Source organism: Nicotiana tomentosiformis, chromosome 11 (assembly GCF_000390325.3).
Source record: "Nicotiana tomentosiformis chromosome 11, ASM39032v3, whole genome shotgun sequence".
Taxonomy (NCBI): Eukaryota; Viridiplantae; Streptophyta; class Magnoliopsida; order Solanales; family Solanaceae; genus Nicotiana; species Nicotiana tomentosiformis.
In genome coordinates, this window is record NC_090822.1 from 69,741,229 (window position 1) to 69,756,889 (window position 15,661).

Below are 15,661 nucleotides of genomic sequence, written 5' to 3' on the forward strand. Positions count from 1 at the left end.
TTTGTGAGAATAATCTTGAACTAAATAATGAATTAATTGTTCACCGTGTATAGCATCTTAACCGGCTAGTTATTGATTTCACTCTCACGACAAAGACAAATCAAATGCAAAGACTAAATTCCTCCTTTTTTCTATTTACTTTTGTTGTTCTACTGTTTTAGGGCGATGGCAGCATATAGTTCTAAACTTCTAATCAAAATGCAAACTCCATGTTAACGATAACAAGAATGCTAAGTTAAGTTGAGCCACTGATTCTCTTTTGCCAAAATATAAATGAAAAAAAGAGGCAGAGATATGGGACACAATTTGTTACCTTAATTATGACACATACTAATAGGATCTGCTTACGAAGAATATGTGAGGTTGAGCTAAATTTGTGCGGGTCAAAATGATTTGAATCATTAGATGGCCATGACCCGCTCTGTTCTAAAGTTTAGCTGAGTTAAGATGAGCCGAGTCAAATTAGACTAAACAATGGGTTATACCCCACAAAGGATTAACAGTTTTACTATCCTGGAAACTAGAGAACTAAGCTGCCTACAAGATAGCCGAATTTAGTAGTTGAATTGCCATCCTCTGAACTCAAATACAGACAAAAACCACCGAATGCAGCAAATTGGATAGAGTTCCTTCAGTATCTAACTGAAGCATTAGAAATAGGATTTGAAAATGTTGGTGTTGATGTTCTTTGCTATCATGCAATCTAATGCATGTGATCTGCCATAGTCTGTAATTTGGTAATCATCTGAAATGCAGCTGACTCCAGTGCTTCAGAGGGGCTGGAATGCAGATCACTCTCACAAGAATATAGAAAGTCAACCCCCTGTAAACTAACTCTAGCATGAAATCCACCTATAAGAAAATGAACTGAAAAGATTAGTTGAATCTGGAAATTTAAACGGAATGAGTACCCATTAAATGTCATAAAATTAGATTCTATGAGCAGCCAATATTGGGAATTTCTGTTTTCCTTTTTATCAGAGGGAAACTGTGTTTCAGACAATAAATAGGTGTTACTAGCTTGCCCGACAGATGAACCCCCCCTCAATGCAGTACGTTCAGCAGTGCAGCATTAATGGAAAGATAGAACAAAAATCTTGGAGAGTTGCACAATCTTGGGAATTTCACCACAGAAACAAATGAAAATTATAACGGGGAAGGAAATGTCAAAAGTGGGTTTCATGTTAAAAGATGAAGTTCTTTCACGGGAAATAAACAATAAAAAGTCTAAGCACATTGTACTAAAATGCCTAAAAGGAATCGCATCTTATTTCAAAATCACTACGTATTGTGAAGCAAGGTCTGGGTAGGTAAGGGCAGTAGATGAAAGAATCGTCACATGATATGGTTGAAGATGAGGTTAATGTTGTCAAAACCCTCATTAGGTACGGTGGAATATTAGAAAACCCAAGACAAGGCCAGTGGAGTAGAAGAGTATGTTCGAGTGATGCGCCAGAAGTTGCACAGGGGAAGTGCCAGTGAGAGTGTTTGAGAGCAAGTACACATAGACATTCACCAGTACAAGCACATGTATGCCTGGGAGACGAATAAAGTGAGAGAAGCATACACTGATTTACTCCAAGTTCATTGAACAGAATAAACTCATTTGCAACTGCTCGTGCAAATAGAAATGATGTGATCTTGTCGTTTTAGGGGTGATAAGACAAGACAGCATCAGGGTTCCAACGGGCCAAAAGGAAAATTAAGTTCACATCTTTTTTGTTGTCTTAAAGGAAGATCTACTTCCATCTCTTTGTTTCAAGAAACATTTGATCGTTATAATCAGCAACCAGATGTTCTCAACTATCAATCACGGCCCAGGCCCAACTGCCAAGGTATAATCCGCTTTGGCCCGGTAGCTCTGGGCCACCTCAAGGTTTTTGTGCCTCACGATTTTTTCCTCCTAGGCTTTAACCCAAAAGGTGCCTCAACAGTTAAATCCTGAACTCACCCTTATATGGCCCCTAAATTTACCCTCCCATTCCGTTGTGGAATTTCCCTAAAGCAAGTTTTCCAGCTAACCCCCTTTCGAGTAGCTGTTACACCATCTTTATTAGAAATTTAAAAAAAAATGCATAAGCACACTGTAGTAGCAGTAATACATGAGAAGCCATCTAATATTCACATCAATGTAATCTATCTGTTTAAAAAAAAACATTCGCATATATGAAAAATGATATACCGTCTATTGCTGACACACTATATGATGGAAACATCCAGTTATTCACACAACATATTTGATACAAGTCCTGCCAAAAGAAAAATTGTTACATTTAATTGGGGAAAATGACAACAGAGTAAATGCTTCATAAGATGCTATTCAGAAAATGGAAAAAATGTGAGCAATCATAAAAGAGATGACATATAGTCCCGTGCAGGCAAGGCTGATAGTATTGTATGGTCAACACAAGCATTTCTTAAGGATCATCCAACACACTAAGGGGCACAAGAACAAATTATCAGACATGATGCTTGAGCATACCAAGAGCACAAGACATCATTAATCTACATGGAAATGATCAAGTTATAAAGCATGGAACAAACACTGAGAAAAGAGGAGAGATAAAATTCAAGCAAGTTCGGATGCCAAAACATGCCTGAGATGCACGTTGTGAAGTGCGTACAGCTTTGGGCAATTTCCTTCCACTCATAGGTTGAACCAAGCCAAGCTCTTCGTCAGGTTGATGGCCTTCTTCTTGGATAGCAGCTCTATCCTTCAAGCACATTTCATCACAGAAGCCCAGCAGCGTTTCTAGTTTTAAAGCCAAATTATCTTTGCCACCTACAAGGCTTTAAAATAACATGAGCACATTGACCTTCAGTAATTTAGATCAAGTTCATGACACAGCAGTTCTGAGTAGTTCACAACTCCAAGAAACTACGAAATCATGACGAGGAATCAAAACCTCCACAAGGAAACTTGGCCACCAAAGCCTCATTTAATCACAGTTCTCAACCACACTCTGTACCCCTTCACCACCCACCCACCCACCCTCCAGCACAGAGAGAACAAAAAAGAAAGCAAGAGAAAGGAAACCATTTTAGTCCCCTCTTAACTTAGGACAAAGCATCCTAGGGTCTTTGTTGTACTCCATGCATAACAGTTACGTTATCAACTTCAACATCTGTCCATACATGATAAAACTGGTAATACACTTACGATGTGAGATATAGTATTGATAGCTTTTCTAGTTGTTTTGAGTGCAGCTTTTATGCACAAGTAACTGTATCTAATTGCTTAACAAAGAGAGAAGAAATACAATGCTATGAGTCTTCCATGTTCAGTACTTCAGTTATCCAACTCCGCAATACTGATTTTTTGCATTTGATAATTTCTAACATGATAATGCGTCAAGGTTTTATATTCATACATCAGTTGAGGTCAAAAAATGGAGTAATTACTTTAGTTTTGACTTCCTTCAGTCCCAAGCATATGTATAAAGGAGGGCTGCGGGTAGGTTTGACAACCAGCATGAGAATAGTCTAACTATGATGAATCTCCTAAAGGTTGAATTGATTACGACATGCCCACTACACACTCACCATGTCAGCTTGGAATAAAATGGGTCTAAAAGGAGATACAGAGGCAACTAGTAAGTTCATTTGACATTCATTTCTTAAAAAAGATCAAACAAGTGAGGAGGAAAAACAAACAACAAGCAGAAGAAAATAATTTTGATCCATACAGTACCAAGTCATGTAAAAAGAGTAATACTAGCACAAAGAAACTGAAACAAAAAAAGCTACTAAAGCCTGAGATAGAAATCATACCATCTAAGATTCTTTGAATACTTTTATCACATAATGCTATTTCATCTTCTATTTTATGTTGTTGATGACACTGCCAAGAAATGAATGCAACTTGATATTACTGAGAACCAAATAAAGTGTAAGCTCCACTAATCAGATTTAAAAAGCTACTCCACAAAATTTTTAAAATGGAAATAAGAAAAATAATAGTAAAATAATTCAGAAGGCATAAGAGACAGAAAAAGGAAAACTCCACAAGACTTTTGGCCCATTAAAAGTACATAGCTAAGGACCATAATATATTACCGGACTATATTTTGAAGGATGAACATTTCATTGACATTTTAAGTGGTCAGTTCAGAAAATATACATCATAGTCTTCGTCTTACAAAAAAGTCCAACTGAGGAATTAATAGGTGAACCTAGTGTCTCATTTTGGATTAAGCAGAAGTCAGATGAAAAAACAATGAATTAAGATTGATTAAAATATACTTAGGAAGATCCAAGGGAAAAGGAAAAAATAAATGTCGTCCTATCAGTAATATTAATTGAATTATCAGCTCACCAGCATAGATCAGAAAAAAGCCGTAAGTATATTGCTAATCATTTAGAGCATTGGAGCTGGAAACAATAGCAATTGGATTTTAGTTTGGAACCCATTGCTCTGTTGTCTATAAGACCTGACACAACAAAAGGGACATCTCCAAACTTTCCAAACACTGATTTTCAAATTTAAATTGATCAAGGAATAACAGCAGTATTAATAGCAAATAAACAAATGAGAAGGCTCTTGACACATATTCTACGTCATACCAAACATAAAATTACCAGTTTCTCTCGTTTATCAAGAAGAACTCTAAGGGCACTTTGAGTTAAAGCCTTCTCTTTTGAAGCCAAAACAGTTTGTAAATCGCCTATATCCATAGTATCATGCTGATAAGGAACAAATGCAGTATGTGCCACTGAAATCCCATTTCGATTAGGTGAGATAGTGGAAAGGCCACACTCTTTACCAGCCTTCCCTTCATCAGTTCTTTCTGCCTGCAAATAATGCTTGGTATCAAATATGACAATGAAATGAAGAATGAAGGGGATTCTCTCATCTCCAGGAAAAAAAATGAAAAAGCAAAGGACTTCCATCAACTTGATTTGATGCCTAAGGAGTTACAATAATGCCTAATAAAAGGCAGCAGCAGCTGTATGTCCTTCCCGAAGAATAAAACTATATCCTCCATCACACATTGCCTCAGTCTAGATCTCCAATATAGTCCATCCAATTCTTTTGATTTATTTTTTACTAAAAGGAAAAGTTCGCTATTTCCAGGTACTCACATTAGGATAAGGGCATAAATCCACATTATTTTTCCCTTGTCAACTTCTTGTAGTATCTCTTTTACAAACTACCATTTCAACCACTATCTCAAGCATCATTCAACAAAGTTCAATATAGTAACATGAGGAAACTCTTTAACACAAAGTGCCCTTAGAGTTTTCCCTCATGTTACTATATTGGGTTTCCTCATGTTACTAGTGGATGCCTCCCCTGTACAAGGCTTGAGGAAGATACATATTAAAATAAAGAATGTATATCATCCAAAACTGCAATTGAATGTATCACAGATTTATCAGGGAAAGGAATTAATGTCTGCTTTGGAACCAGCACAGAATGCACAACCGTAAAAACTTAAGGAAAAGAAGAAAAGAGTTCTATTTAAAAATTGTGCTATTTCTTGATGAAATTCCCTTCATTTAAAATATTGATCGCTAGTTCATCCCAAGTGGGTAATTTCACGAATGCTCTTGAAAAGAGAAAGGGAGGATTAGTAAGAACAAATAAGACCAATGCATCGTAAATTCAAAACTTTTACTACATTAACTGAAAATGTCTTACCTTGCAAATTACACCACCTCCAATGATTTCTCCACCACTCACCCTCGTCCTCTTTTTCTCGTGATGGTAAACCTTTGTAATAAGCTTACGATCCTTACTGTTTCCATTTTTGGAGCAGGGAATACAAGCATCCATGTCCATCCTCTGAGGCCTAGTAGGAGACCTAGAAAAGTGATAATCATCATTCACTTGCACCTCCAAAGGTTCAGGATGAGCACCAGCTAACTCCATTCCATTAAAATCATTGATTTCACAGCTTTTAGTGGACTTCACCAGCTCCTCGGCTTTATCTTCTTGTGTCCTTGGACGGTTGATGGTATCATACAATTCTTTTGCAGTTGAATCTTTATAGTCTCTGCTATTTTCGTGGTGTACCTTTTTACTTGTATCATTTAGACATTCCAAGTTGACATCAGATAGCTTATCATCACTGAAATCTACAATTTCTGTATTTTTAATTGAACTATCTCTCCCAGCTTCTTCACTTTTCCTTATCCTCTGGTGGCCATCTACAACAGTTGCTTCTTGACCAACTGCAGAACGACTAACTTTTTCGCGACCATCACCATGTTTTGCCTCTGAAATTTCTAGGTTTATACGATCTGACTTTGTTCCAATTAAAGCTTCATAACTTTCATCAGGCGTCTTTGCTTCTATCTTTTCTACAGGTTCCTCTACACTCTGGCTATCAAAGCAGAACGAAAACCCAATTAAGCCAGACAATGAATGACTATCAAAGCAAGATCTATTGACAACTCACCACAAACAAAGCCCAACTGAAATTGAAGGTACCTCAAAAGAAAGGCTGACATGATATTGGCATAGGGAAGCAGATGAAAGTACTCAACTACTTCTGTAGTGGACCAACTACCAGAACTCTTTTTCACCAATGGACCCTGTAAACTACAGAGATAAACAGTTATCACTTTTCTTTTTCTAGCAGTAAAAGGTACCAGAATATATGAATTAATGCTACTGACATATTTAAGCAATTATGCCTTTTGACTTCACCTAGTGGATGTTTAGGATTGTTCTCTGACTGTGAGTTTATCAATGTTCGACCCATAACAACACAAGACGATATTATAATCTTCAAACTCCGCATAGTTAATGCCATTAACCTACTTTAAATTGCTCTTCAAGGACAAGAGTATACAAACGAATCATTCTACTTATTCACGTGATTCTGTCAAAGAAAGTAAATATTGATGAACTTGAGAAACCATCACATCATTTCTTCACAAGAAGTATCAGTATCATCAAACAAATGAGCTAATCTAAGACTAGAGATACAAGAGTTCTTGTAGAAAAAGCCCATCTCTTAAACTACCCTTGATAAAATAAGCCCAATTATTCTCTAAGCCAAAGCAGTTAAAAAAACAAGAACTAACCTCTCAAAAATCTCCTTGACAGGAATTTGAATGTCCTGATTGATTGATTTACATTGCATGATGTAAAAGCAAGATGCTGTCTTTTCTTTAGTTAGTGAATATACCACATGCTTCTCCAAAACCACAAGGTCAGACCGAGAAATACCTGTCCATATCAAGTAAAGTCTCATCATGACACAATGACTCTCTAAATCAGAACAAACCTGTAACTCAAGAAGTTCATTTTTATAAAACAGGAACAGAAAGATCGCACTGCCTAGGTCAAAGCACTGTCGACCAGTTCTTTCTCTGCCCAGGCATGAGAAAACACTATTTAAGACACTTGTTGCTAGCAAAGGCATTTGTTAAGTAGTTAGTCATGTATAGTGTCCCACATCGGAAAGTAGATACCTATTAATCATTGTATATAAATTGGGCATTGTACAACACTTGAATAATATTTTTTCTCTCTTGCTTTCTCACATGGTATCAGAGCTAACGTGAGAGATTCATCGCTGTGCAAAAATACAGGCGACTCCGGGAAGGAAAAAATAACAGTCACTGCGCGAAATCCGGTGGCTGCCCGACGTCAGTCCCTTTTTTGTTGGCGTTGTGCGAAAACCAACACCACCATAAGGTTAAGTATCATCCGGCGAGCAAACCCCAGCCAGAATCTCCGGCAAAGGACGCCTCACGCACTCACACGCGCCGTCAGAAGCGAGAGATCTACCGGTGCGTCTAGTTGTTTCCGGCCACTTTCCGGCAAACCTTCTTGAGGACAGTTTGGTCGCGAGGTGTTTCCAAGCCTACCCATCCAGGTTACACCAAAATCCGACGACTTTTTATTGTTCCGGCAGTTATTTCCAAGTTTCAGCTTGCTTTTGTGTCCAGCTTCATCTAACTAAGGAAAAAAAGGAGGCTCTAACTTAACTTGTTCTGACTTGGCATTCCACGATTAACCATACAACTTTTGGTCAAGAATTTGAGAAATTGGTTGTAGCGAAATGGGATCCAATACTATGAATAGTTGGATGGTCTCTTTACCATTATATTGAGTTCCTTCAGTACAAAGTATGTAAACAGACATCTTCAGAGATAGCTTCCGTTGTTCAAATAGGTAATAGCGTGACTTGTGTCTCCCAATCTTCATCATCCGATTCTTGGGCCATTGATTCAAGTGCATCTGATCATATTTCTGGTAACAAATCTCTTTTCACTACTATGTCATATTCTCAATCTTTTCTAACAGTCACAATGGCCAACGGATCTCAAACCATGGCAACTGGAATAGGTCAAGCAAGTCAACTTCCTTACCTTCAGATTCAGTTCTTTATGTTCCCGATAGTCCTTTTAATCTCATAGCCGTTAGTCGCTTTGCCAAATCATTTAAATGCTCTGTTTTATTTCTTGATGACCTTGTTTTTATACAGGAACACAGTCAGGGCGGATCATTGGTACCAGGCGTGAATCAGATGGACTTTATTACCTTATCCTTGCAACATCACATGGACTCACATCCTTGTCTTCCTTCAACAACTTGTCCTGTTACCGATTCACCAGATTTATTACATAAACGGTTAGGACATCCCAATTTGTCAAAACTTCAGAAAATGATACCTGATTTATCTCACTTATCCACTCTAGAGTGTGAGTCATGTCAGCTCGGTAAGCATACCCGCTCTCATTTCCCTCGGCGTCTTGATAATCGAGCAGAGTCACCTTTTACTTTAGTCCATTCAGATGTTTGGGGTCCTAGTCGTGTCAACTCTACCTTGGGATTCCGGTACTTTGTCAGTTTCATTGATGATTATTCCAGGTGCACTTGGATATTTTTGATGAAAAATCGATCTGAGTTCTTTCCTATTTTCCAGACCTTCCACGCTGAAATTCAAAATCAATTTGGGGTTTCTATCCGCACATTTCGTAGTGATAATGCCCTAGAGTATTTGTCTTCCCCTTTCAGCAGTTTATGAACTCTCATGGGATTATTCATCAAACATCTTGTCCGTACACATCTCAACAAAATGGGGTAGCTGAAAGAAAGAATAGACATCTTATTGAAACTGCTCGTACCCTACTCATACAATCTCTTTTTGGGGGGTGCAGTTCTTACATCTTGCTATCTTATTAATCATATGTCATCTTGTGTTATCCAGAATCAAGTTCCATTATCTGTCCTGTTTCCCTACTTACCTTTGTTCTCTCTTCCACCCCGTGTCTTTGGAAGCATGTGTTTTGTTCCAGGAAAAGATAAGTTAGCTCCTTGTGCTCTTAAATGCGTATTTCTGAGTTACTCGAGAACGCAAAAAGGGTATCGTTGCTATTCTCCTGACCTCCAGCGGTACCTTATGTCTGCTGATGTTACCTTCTTTGAAACCCAATCATACTTCACAGGTCCAGGTAATCACTTAGATATTTCTGAGGTGCTACCAGTTTCATCTTTTGGAGATTCAGTCACTATCTCCCATTCATCTTCTTCTACAACTCTAGCTCCACCACCTATAGCTCCAGTTCCACCACCTAGTCCAGTTTAACCTTCTGCAGCTCCACCACTCTTGACTTATCATCGTCGTCCATGTCCAGCATCAGGCCCAGGTGATTCACGTCCTGCATCAGATTCTGCACCTACTGCGGACTTGTCTCCTCTTAGTCAACCAATTTCACTCCGCAAAGGTGTACGATCCACACTTAATCCTAATCCCCATTATGTCGGTTTAAGTTATCATCGTCTGTCATCACCTCATTCTGCTTTTATATCATCTTTGTCCACTGTTTCTATCCCTAAGTCTACAGGTGAGGTTCTATCTCATCCAGGATGGCGACAGGCTATGATTGACGAGATGTCTGCTTTATATGCGAGTGGCACTTGGGAATTTGTTCCTCTTCCTTCAGGTAAGTCTACTGTTGGTTGTCGTTGGGTTTATGCAGTCAAAGTCGGCCCAGATGGTCAGGTTGATCGGCTTAAGGCTCGTCTTGTTGCAAAAGGATGCATTCAGATTTTTGTGCTTGATTATAGTGATACTTTCTCTCCCATGGCTAAAGTAGCATTTGTTCGTCTCTTTTTGTCCATGGTTGTTGTACGTCATTGGACTCTTTATCAGTTAAGACATTAAGAATGTTTTTCTCCACGGTGATCTTGAGGGAGAAGTTTATATGGAACAACCACCTGGTTTTGTTGCTCAGGGGGAGTCTAGTGGTCTTGTATGCCGATTGCGCAAGTCACTATATGGTTTGAAACAGTCCCCTCGAGCTTGGTTTGGTAAGTTCAGCACAGTTATTCAGGAGTTCGACATGACTCGTAGTGAAGCTGATCACTCTGTGTTTTATCAGCATTCTGCTCCTAATCTGTGTATTTATCTAGTGATTTATGTTGATGATATTGTTATTACTGGCAATGATCAGGATGGTGTTACTAATCTGAAGCAGCATCTCTTTCAGTACTTCCAGACTAAGGATCTGGGAAGATTGAAGTATTTTCTAAGTATTAAGGTCGCTCGGTCTAGCTCAGGTATTGTTATTTCATAGTGGAAGTATGTCTTAGACATTCTTGAGAAGACTGGAATGATGGGTTGCAGACCTGTTGACACTCCTATGGATCCGAATGCTAAGCTTCTTCTGCCTGGACAGGGGGAGTCTCTTAGAGATCCTACGAGATATAGGAGGTTGGTTGGCAAATTGAATTACCTCACGGTTACTAGACCTGACATTTATTTTCCGGTGAGTGTTGTAAGTCAGTTTATGTATTCATTGTTCGCATTCTTCGGTATATAAAGTCAGTTCCAGGCAAAGAATTACTATTCGAGGATTGAGGCCACGAGCAGATTGTTGGGTACACAGATACTGATTGGGCAGGATCACCTTCTGATAGACGTTCTACGTCTGGATATTGTGTTCTAGTAGGAGGTAATTTGATCTCTTGTAAGAGCAAGAAACAGAATGTAGTTGCTCGATCTAGCGCCGAAGCCAAATATCGGGCCATGACTATGGAAACGTGTGAGCTAGTTTGGGTCAAGCAGTTACTCAAGGAGTTGAAGTTCGGAGAAATCAGCAAGATGGAACTGGTGTGTGATAATCAAGTTGCTCTTCACATTGCGTCAAATCCGGTGTTCCATAAGAGGACTAAACACATTGAGATCGACTGTCACTTTATTAGAGAAAAGATACTCTCAGGAGATATTGTTACAAAGTTTGTGAAGTCGAATGATCAACTAGCAGATATTTTCACTAAGTCTCTTACTGGTTCTCGTATTAGTCACATCTGTAACAAGCTCGGTACATATGATTTATATGCACCGATTTGAGGGGGAGTGTTAAGTAGTTAGTCATGTATAGTGTCCCACATCGGGAAGTAGATACATATTATTATATAATCACTGTATATAAATAGGGCATTATACAACACTTTAGATAATGAATAATATTTTTTCTCTCGTGCTTTCTCACAGCATTCTAAGAACTTAGGAAATCAGCTTACGATCTAGAGCAGCCTAGGCACAAATTAATTTTGCCAATCTAGAAATATATTACAAATATAATTCTGATATTCACATACCTGTTGCATCCTTGACAGCCAAAAACGCAAACTGCTGAAAGCCAGAGTCATCATCTTTTTGCTCTACCGTCACTGGTCTCATACTGGTTCGCCTCTTTTTGTTTGGATGTTTTCCCTCCACCATACCTTCAATTTCAGCAGAGGGAAGCTCACGATTTTTTTCGAGGAGAGACCAGACGCCATCTGTGACAGAACTATAAAGCAGCCAACAAGTTTCTTTCTTAGAGTCTAGTAATAAGACAGAAGCTTTGGCAATTAGCCATTTGTTTATAGACGGAACATTTTTGGAGGCATCTAAAGCGCAAGATATATTGCAAGCATCTTGAATTGCTTTTTCAGCTACAGAAAGATCATTGTCCGTGTCCTTGGAGCCAGTTGGATCAGATTGATTCATGAACTTCATGTATGAAACCAAAGCCGGTTTTAGAGCCACAGCCAACTTGCAAAATGACTCAAAGTCTAAATTTTGTGCCTGTGGATTTTGCTTCCTCTGGTAGTAGTTGTAAAGTAACACAACAGCATGCAACTGAAGAAAGAAAAAAGGAAGAAGGAAAAGAATTCAGAAGCCAGCCGAAGATCTTATTGGACAATTTACAAAATTAATCTTCTCCATTCCAAGGTCTTTTCTAAATTTATAACAGGTAGATAAGAACTGAGAAACAAAAAGTAAGTCCATTCTCATTATTTGAACACAATGCTACGGTAACACATCCTCAAAAGTCTTAAATTAAAAGGAATTTTCGAAAGGAACAATGAGTTAATTAAAAAAAAGAACATTGAAATCAGTCATGCTTCATTTTCAAATAAATGTCAAGGGTCAAAAAGAAGGGCAGGCAATGAGTATAGAAGGTAAAGAGAGAAGGTATTGTTAACCTGTTTGGCAACAGAGAGCTGCTGAGAAAGAGAGGGAGGTTCCTTAATGGCAGAAGATTTCAAAGGCAAGTGAGGATCAACTAAGTATTCCATCAATGCATTCACCACTTCCTCTGTAGAAGCTGATGCCATTTTCCTTATCCTTTTGTGATGGTGGATGAAAACAAATAAAGAACCAAAAGTCAAAATGTGATGCTTCATGACAAACCCAAGGCTTCCCCCCACAAAATGCCAAACACAAGGTTCTTTACTGAAATACATTAGGCATAACAAGGAATTACTACTAATTTTCTTCATTCTCAATAAGCATTTACTATACTATACAGGAATCATATCCAATTGCATATTGCACATGCAACAACAAATGAATATGCTTCTATTCAAGTCCTTGTTCTGAACTGAATTTCATAGACAAATGGTAAAGAGTAGTCAAACATTTCAAGATCAGCTTGTTTGGTACTTACTACTACGAGACACTGTGTTGTTAATCAGACCATTTTTTTTAAGTTCAATTTCTGCATAAATGCAACAAATCAAACAAAATGTATAGAACGCACGTAGCCTAAAAATTGATAAATGGCTTAAACATGTACCTTCAATGGAAGTAAATCTTCAATCTCACTCTAGAAATTAGGTCTAAAACGTAGCATGCATGTCTCAGGGGCTGCGTCTTCCATAAAAAAAACCCTTTTCTTTCTGCGATATTCTCTCTCTAAGAACCGACGAGTGTCTTATTTGAAGACAAGAAGCTTGATTGACTCCTCGGAATCCGTGTCTTTAAATGGAGGAGGAAATTTCAGTATTCAATAATGTTGCTTATCCCAAAAAGAAAAAAAGAAAAAGTGAAAAATTCGTAAGAAGCCCGTTCGGGTTGCCACCGAGTAACTTAGACCTCATTTATTTTTTAAAGATTAAAATATTTAAATATTGAGATGTGCATTAAGATTAAAATAAATGAATTTGAATATACATCTGAATATTAAGATTGTATTAATATTTGAATACTAAATTATTAAGAATGCTTATTTTTCAACATCAGAATATATAAAACTTATCTTTATTTAAAAATTAATAAATATAAAATACTAAAAAATATTAATTAATTTAATATTCTATCAATAAAATATTATTTTTAAAATAATATGGTAATTGATGCTGATGATGACTAGCAATGGTGCTTGTGGATGCCGACTGATGGTGGTTATTAATGGTTGTTTTGGTTGATAGTTGTGATTCTGGGTAGTAGCTAGGGTGATTGGTAGTGATAGTTATGGTTTAGGAAGATGGTGGTAGGTGATAATAGTTTATAATGGTGGATAGTGACGGCTATGGTTGATAATAGTGGTGGAGGTATTTGGTGGTGGTAGATGAGGTGGGTGATTTTGGTTGAGGATAATGCCGGTGGTGGTAGAAGATGTGAGTGATTTTGGTTGAGGATAATGCTAGTTGTGGTAGTTGATAATGATTGAGTTGGTGGGAGGTGATCGTCCATAATGGTGGGGTGGTAGGTGTTGGTAGTCGATAATGATGTCGGTGGTGGTTATGGTTGAGGATAGTAGTGGTAGGTGGTGGTCTGCGGATGAAAAGTTGTGCTAAGCTCTACCCGGGTACCCAACTCACTCTGTAGTCTGTACTGCTCTCCAGAAATGTGAAGTAAACTGAGGGCCTCTATCTGATATGATGGAAACAGGCACACCATGCAACCGAACTATTTTCTGAATATAAATCTAGGCCAACCTCTTTGAAGTATACGCGGTCACAACCGGAATGAAGTGTGCCGACTTGGTCAACCTGTCGACAATGACCCAAACTGCATCAAACTTTCGCAAGATCCGCGAAAACTCAACTACGAAGTCCATAGTAATGCGCTCCCATTTCCACTCAGGTATAGTTATCCGCTGAAGTAGGCCACATGGCCTCTAATGCTCATACTTGACCTGTTGGCAATTTAGACGCCTCGCAACATACTCAACTATGTCATTCTTCATCCGACGCCACCAATAATGCTGCCTCAGTTCGCGAAACATCTTCATAGCACCTGGATGAATAGAATACCGAGAACTTATGTGCTTTCTCTAGGATCTTCTCCCTCAAACCATCAACATTAGGAACACATAGGCAACCCTGAAGTCGCAGAACACCGTCCTCACCGATAGTAACCTCCCTGGCACCACCCTGTAATATCGTCTCTCTGAGAACCAACAAGTGTAGATCATCAAACTGGCGAGCCTTGATCTGCTCGAATAGTGAAGACTGGGGGACGACGCATGCAAGAACTCGGTTGGGCTCTGAAATATCCAACCTCACAAGTCTGTTAGCCAAGGACTGAATGTTCAAAGCTAGTGGCCTCTCCTCTACTGAAATGAATGCGAAACTACCCATACTCTCTGCCTTTCTGCTCAAGGCATCTGCAACTACATTCGCCTTGCCCGAGTGATAAAGAATGGTGATATCATAATCCTTCAGTAACTCAAGCCACATCCGCAGCCTCAAATTGAGATCTCTCTACTTGAACAAATGCTGCAGGCTGCGATGATCGGTGTAAACCTTACAGGACACCCCATAAAGATAATGCCTTCAGATCTTAAGATCATGAACAATCGCGGCCAACTCCAAATCGTGTACATGGTAATTCTTCTCGTGGGACTTCAGCTGACGTGAAGCATATGCAATAACTCGACCCTCATGTATCAATACACAACCCAAGCCAACGCGTGAAGCGATACAATACACAGTATACATCCCTGAATCGGAAGGCAACACTAATACCGGTGCTGAGGTCAAGGCGGTCTTGAGCTTCTGAAAGCTCGCCTCACAATTGTTGGACCATCAGAACAGAGCACCTTTCTGGGTCAATCTCGTCAAAGGTGCTGCAATAGACGAGAAGCCCTCTATAAACCGACGATAATAACCTACTAACCCCAATAATCTTTTGATATCAGTCGCTGTGGTAGGACGAGGCCAACTCTGAACTGCCTCGTTATTCTTGGGATCAACCTTAATACCCTCGCCTGATATAACATGTCCCAAGAATGCCACAGAATCTAGCCATAACTCACCCTTGGAAAACTTAGCATATAGCTTCTGTTCCCGCAAGGTCTGGAGTACCACTCTCAGATGCTGCTCATGCTCCTCCATGCTACGCGAGTAGATCAAAATATCATCAATGAATATAATGACAAACGAATCAATATACGCCCTGAATACCTTGTTCATCAAATCCAT

At 38.8% G+C, this 15,661-nt stretch overlaps 2 protein-coding genes across 6 annotated transcripts; both read right to left on the minus strand.

Annotated features, from left to right (window-relative positions):
- Positions 1–295: 295 nt before the first annotated feature.
- On the minus strand, positions 296–13,234 carry LOC104120076 (uncharacterized). Of its 5 annotated transcripts, none has more exons than XM_018779003.3 (11): positions 13,030–13,234; positions 12,437–12,578; positions 11,564–12,089; positions 7,033–7,177; positions 6,434–6,544; positions 5,642–6,320; positions 4,579–4,791; positions 3,772–3,841; positions 2,598–2,782; positions 2,183–2,249; positions 296–852 (listed from the first exon to the last, which is right to left on the minus strand). In XM_018779003.3, exons 2-11 carry the CDS (start codon positions 12,566–12,568, stop codon positions 704–706), a joined length of 2,277 nt encoding a protein of 758 aa, XP_018634519.1. In that variant the 5' UTR covers positions 12,569–12,578; positions 13,030–13,234; the 3' UTR covers positions 296–703. The 5 variants fall into 5 exon arrangements, with proteins under 5 accessions (XP_018634519.1, XP_009630055.1, XP_070044437.1 ...); XM_009631760.4 differs by having other exon boundaries at positions 5,642–6,326; positions 13,030–13,233; XM_070188336.1 differs by lacking the exon at positions 2,598–2,782 and having other exon boundaries at positions 734–852; positions 5,642–6,326.
- Positions 13,235–15,265: 2,031 nt separating this feature from the next.
- LOC138901619 (uncharacterized mitochondrial protein AtMg00860-like) lies at positions 15,266–15,661 on the minus strand. Its single transcript, XM_070189397.1, has one exon. The coding sequence runs from the start codon at positions 15,659–15,661 to the stop codon at positions 15,266–15,268; it is 396 nt and encodes a 131-aa protein (XP_070045498.1).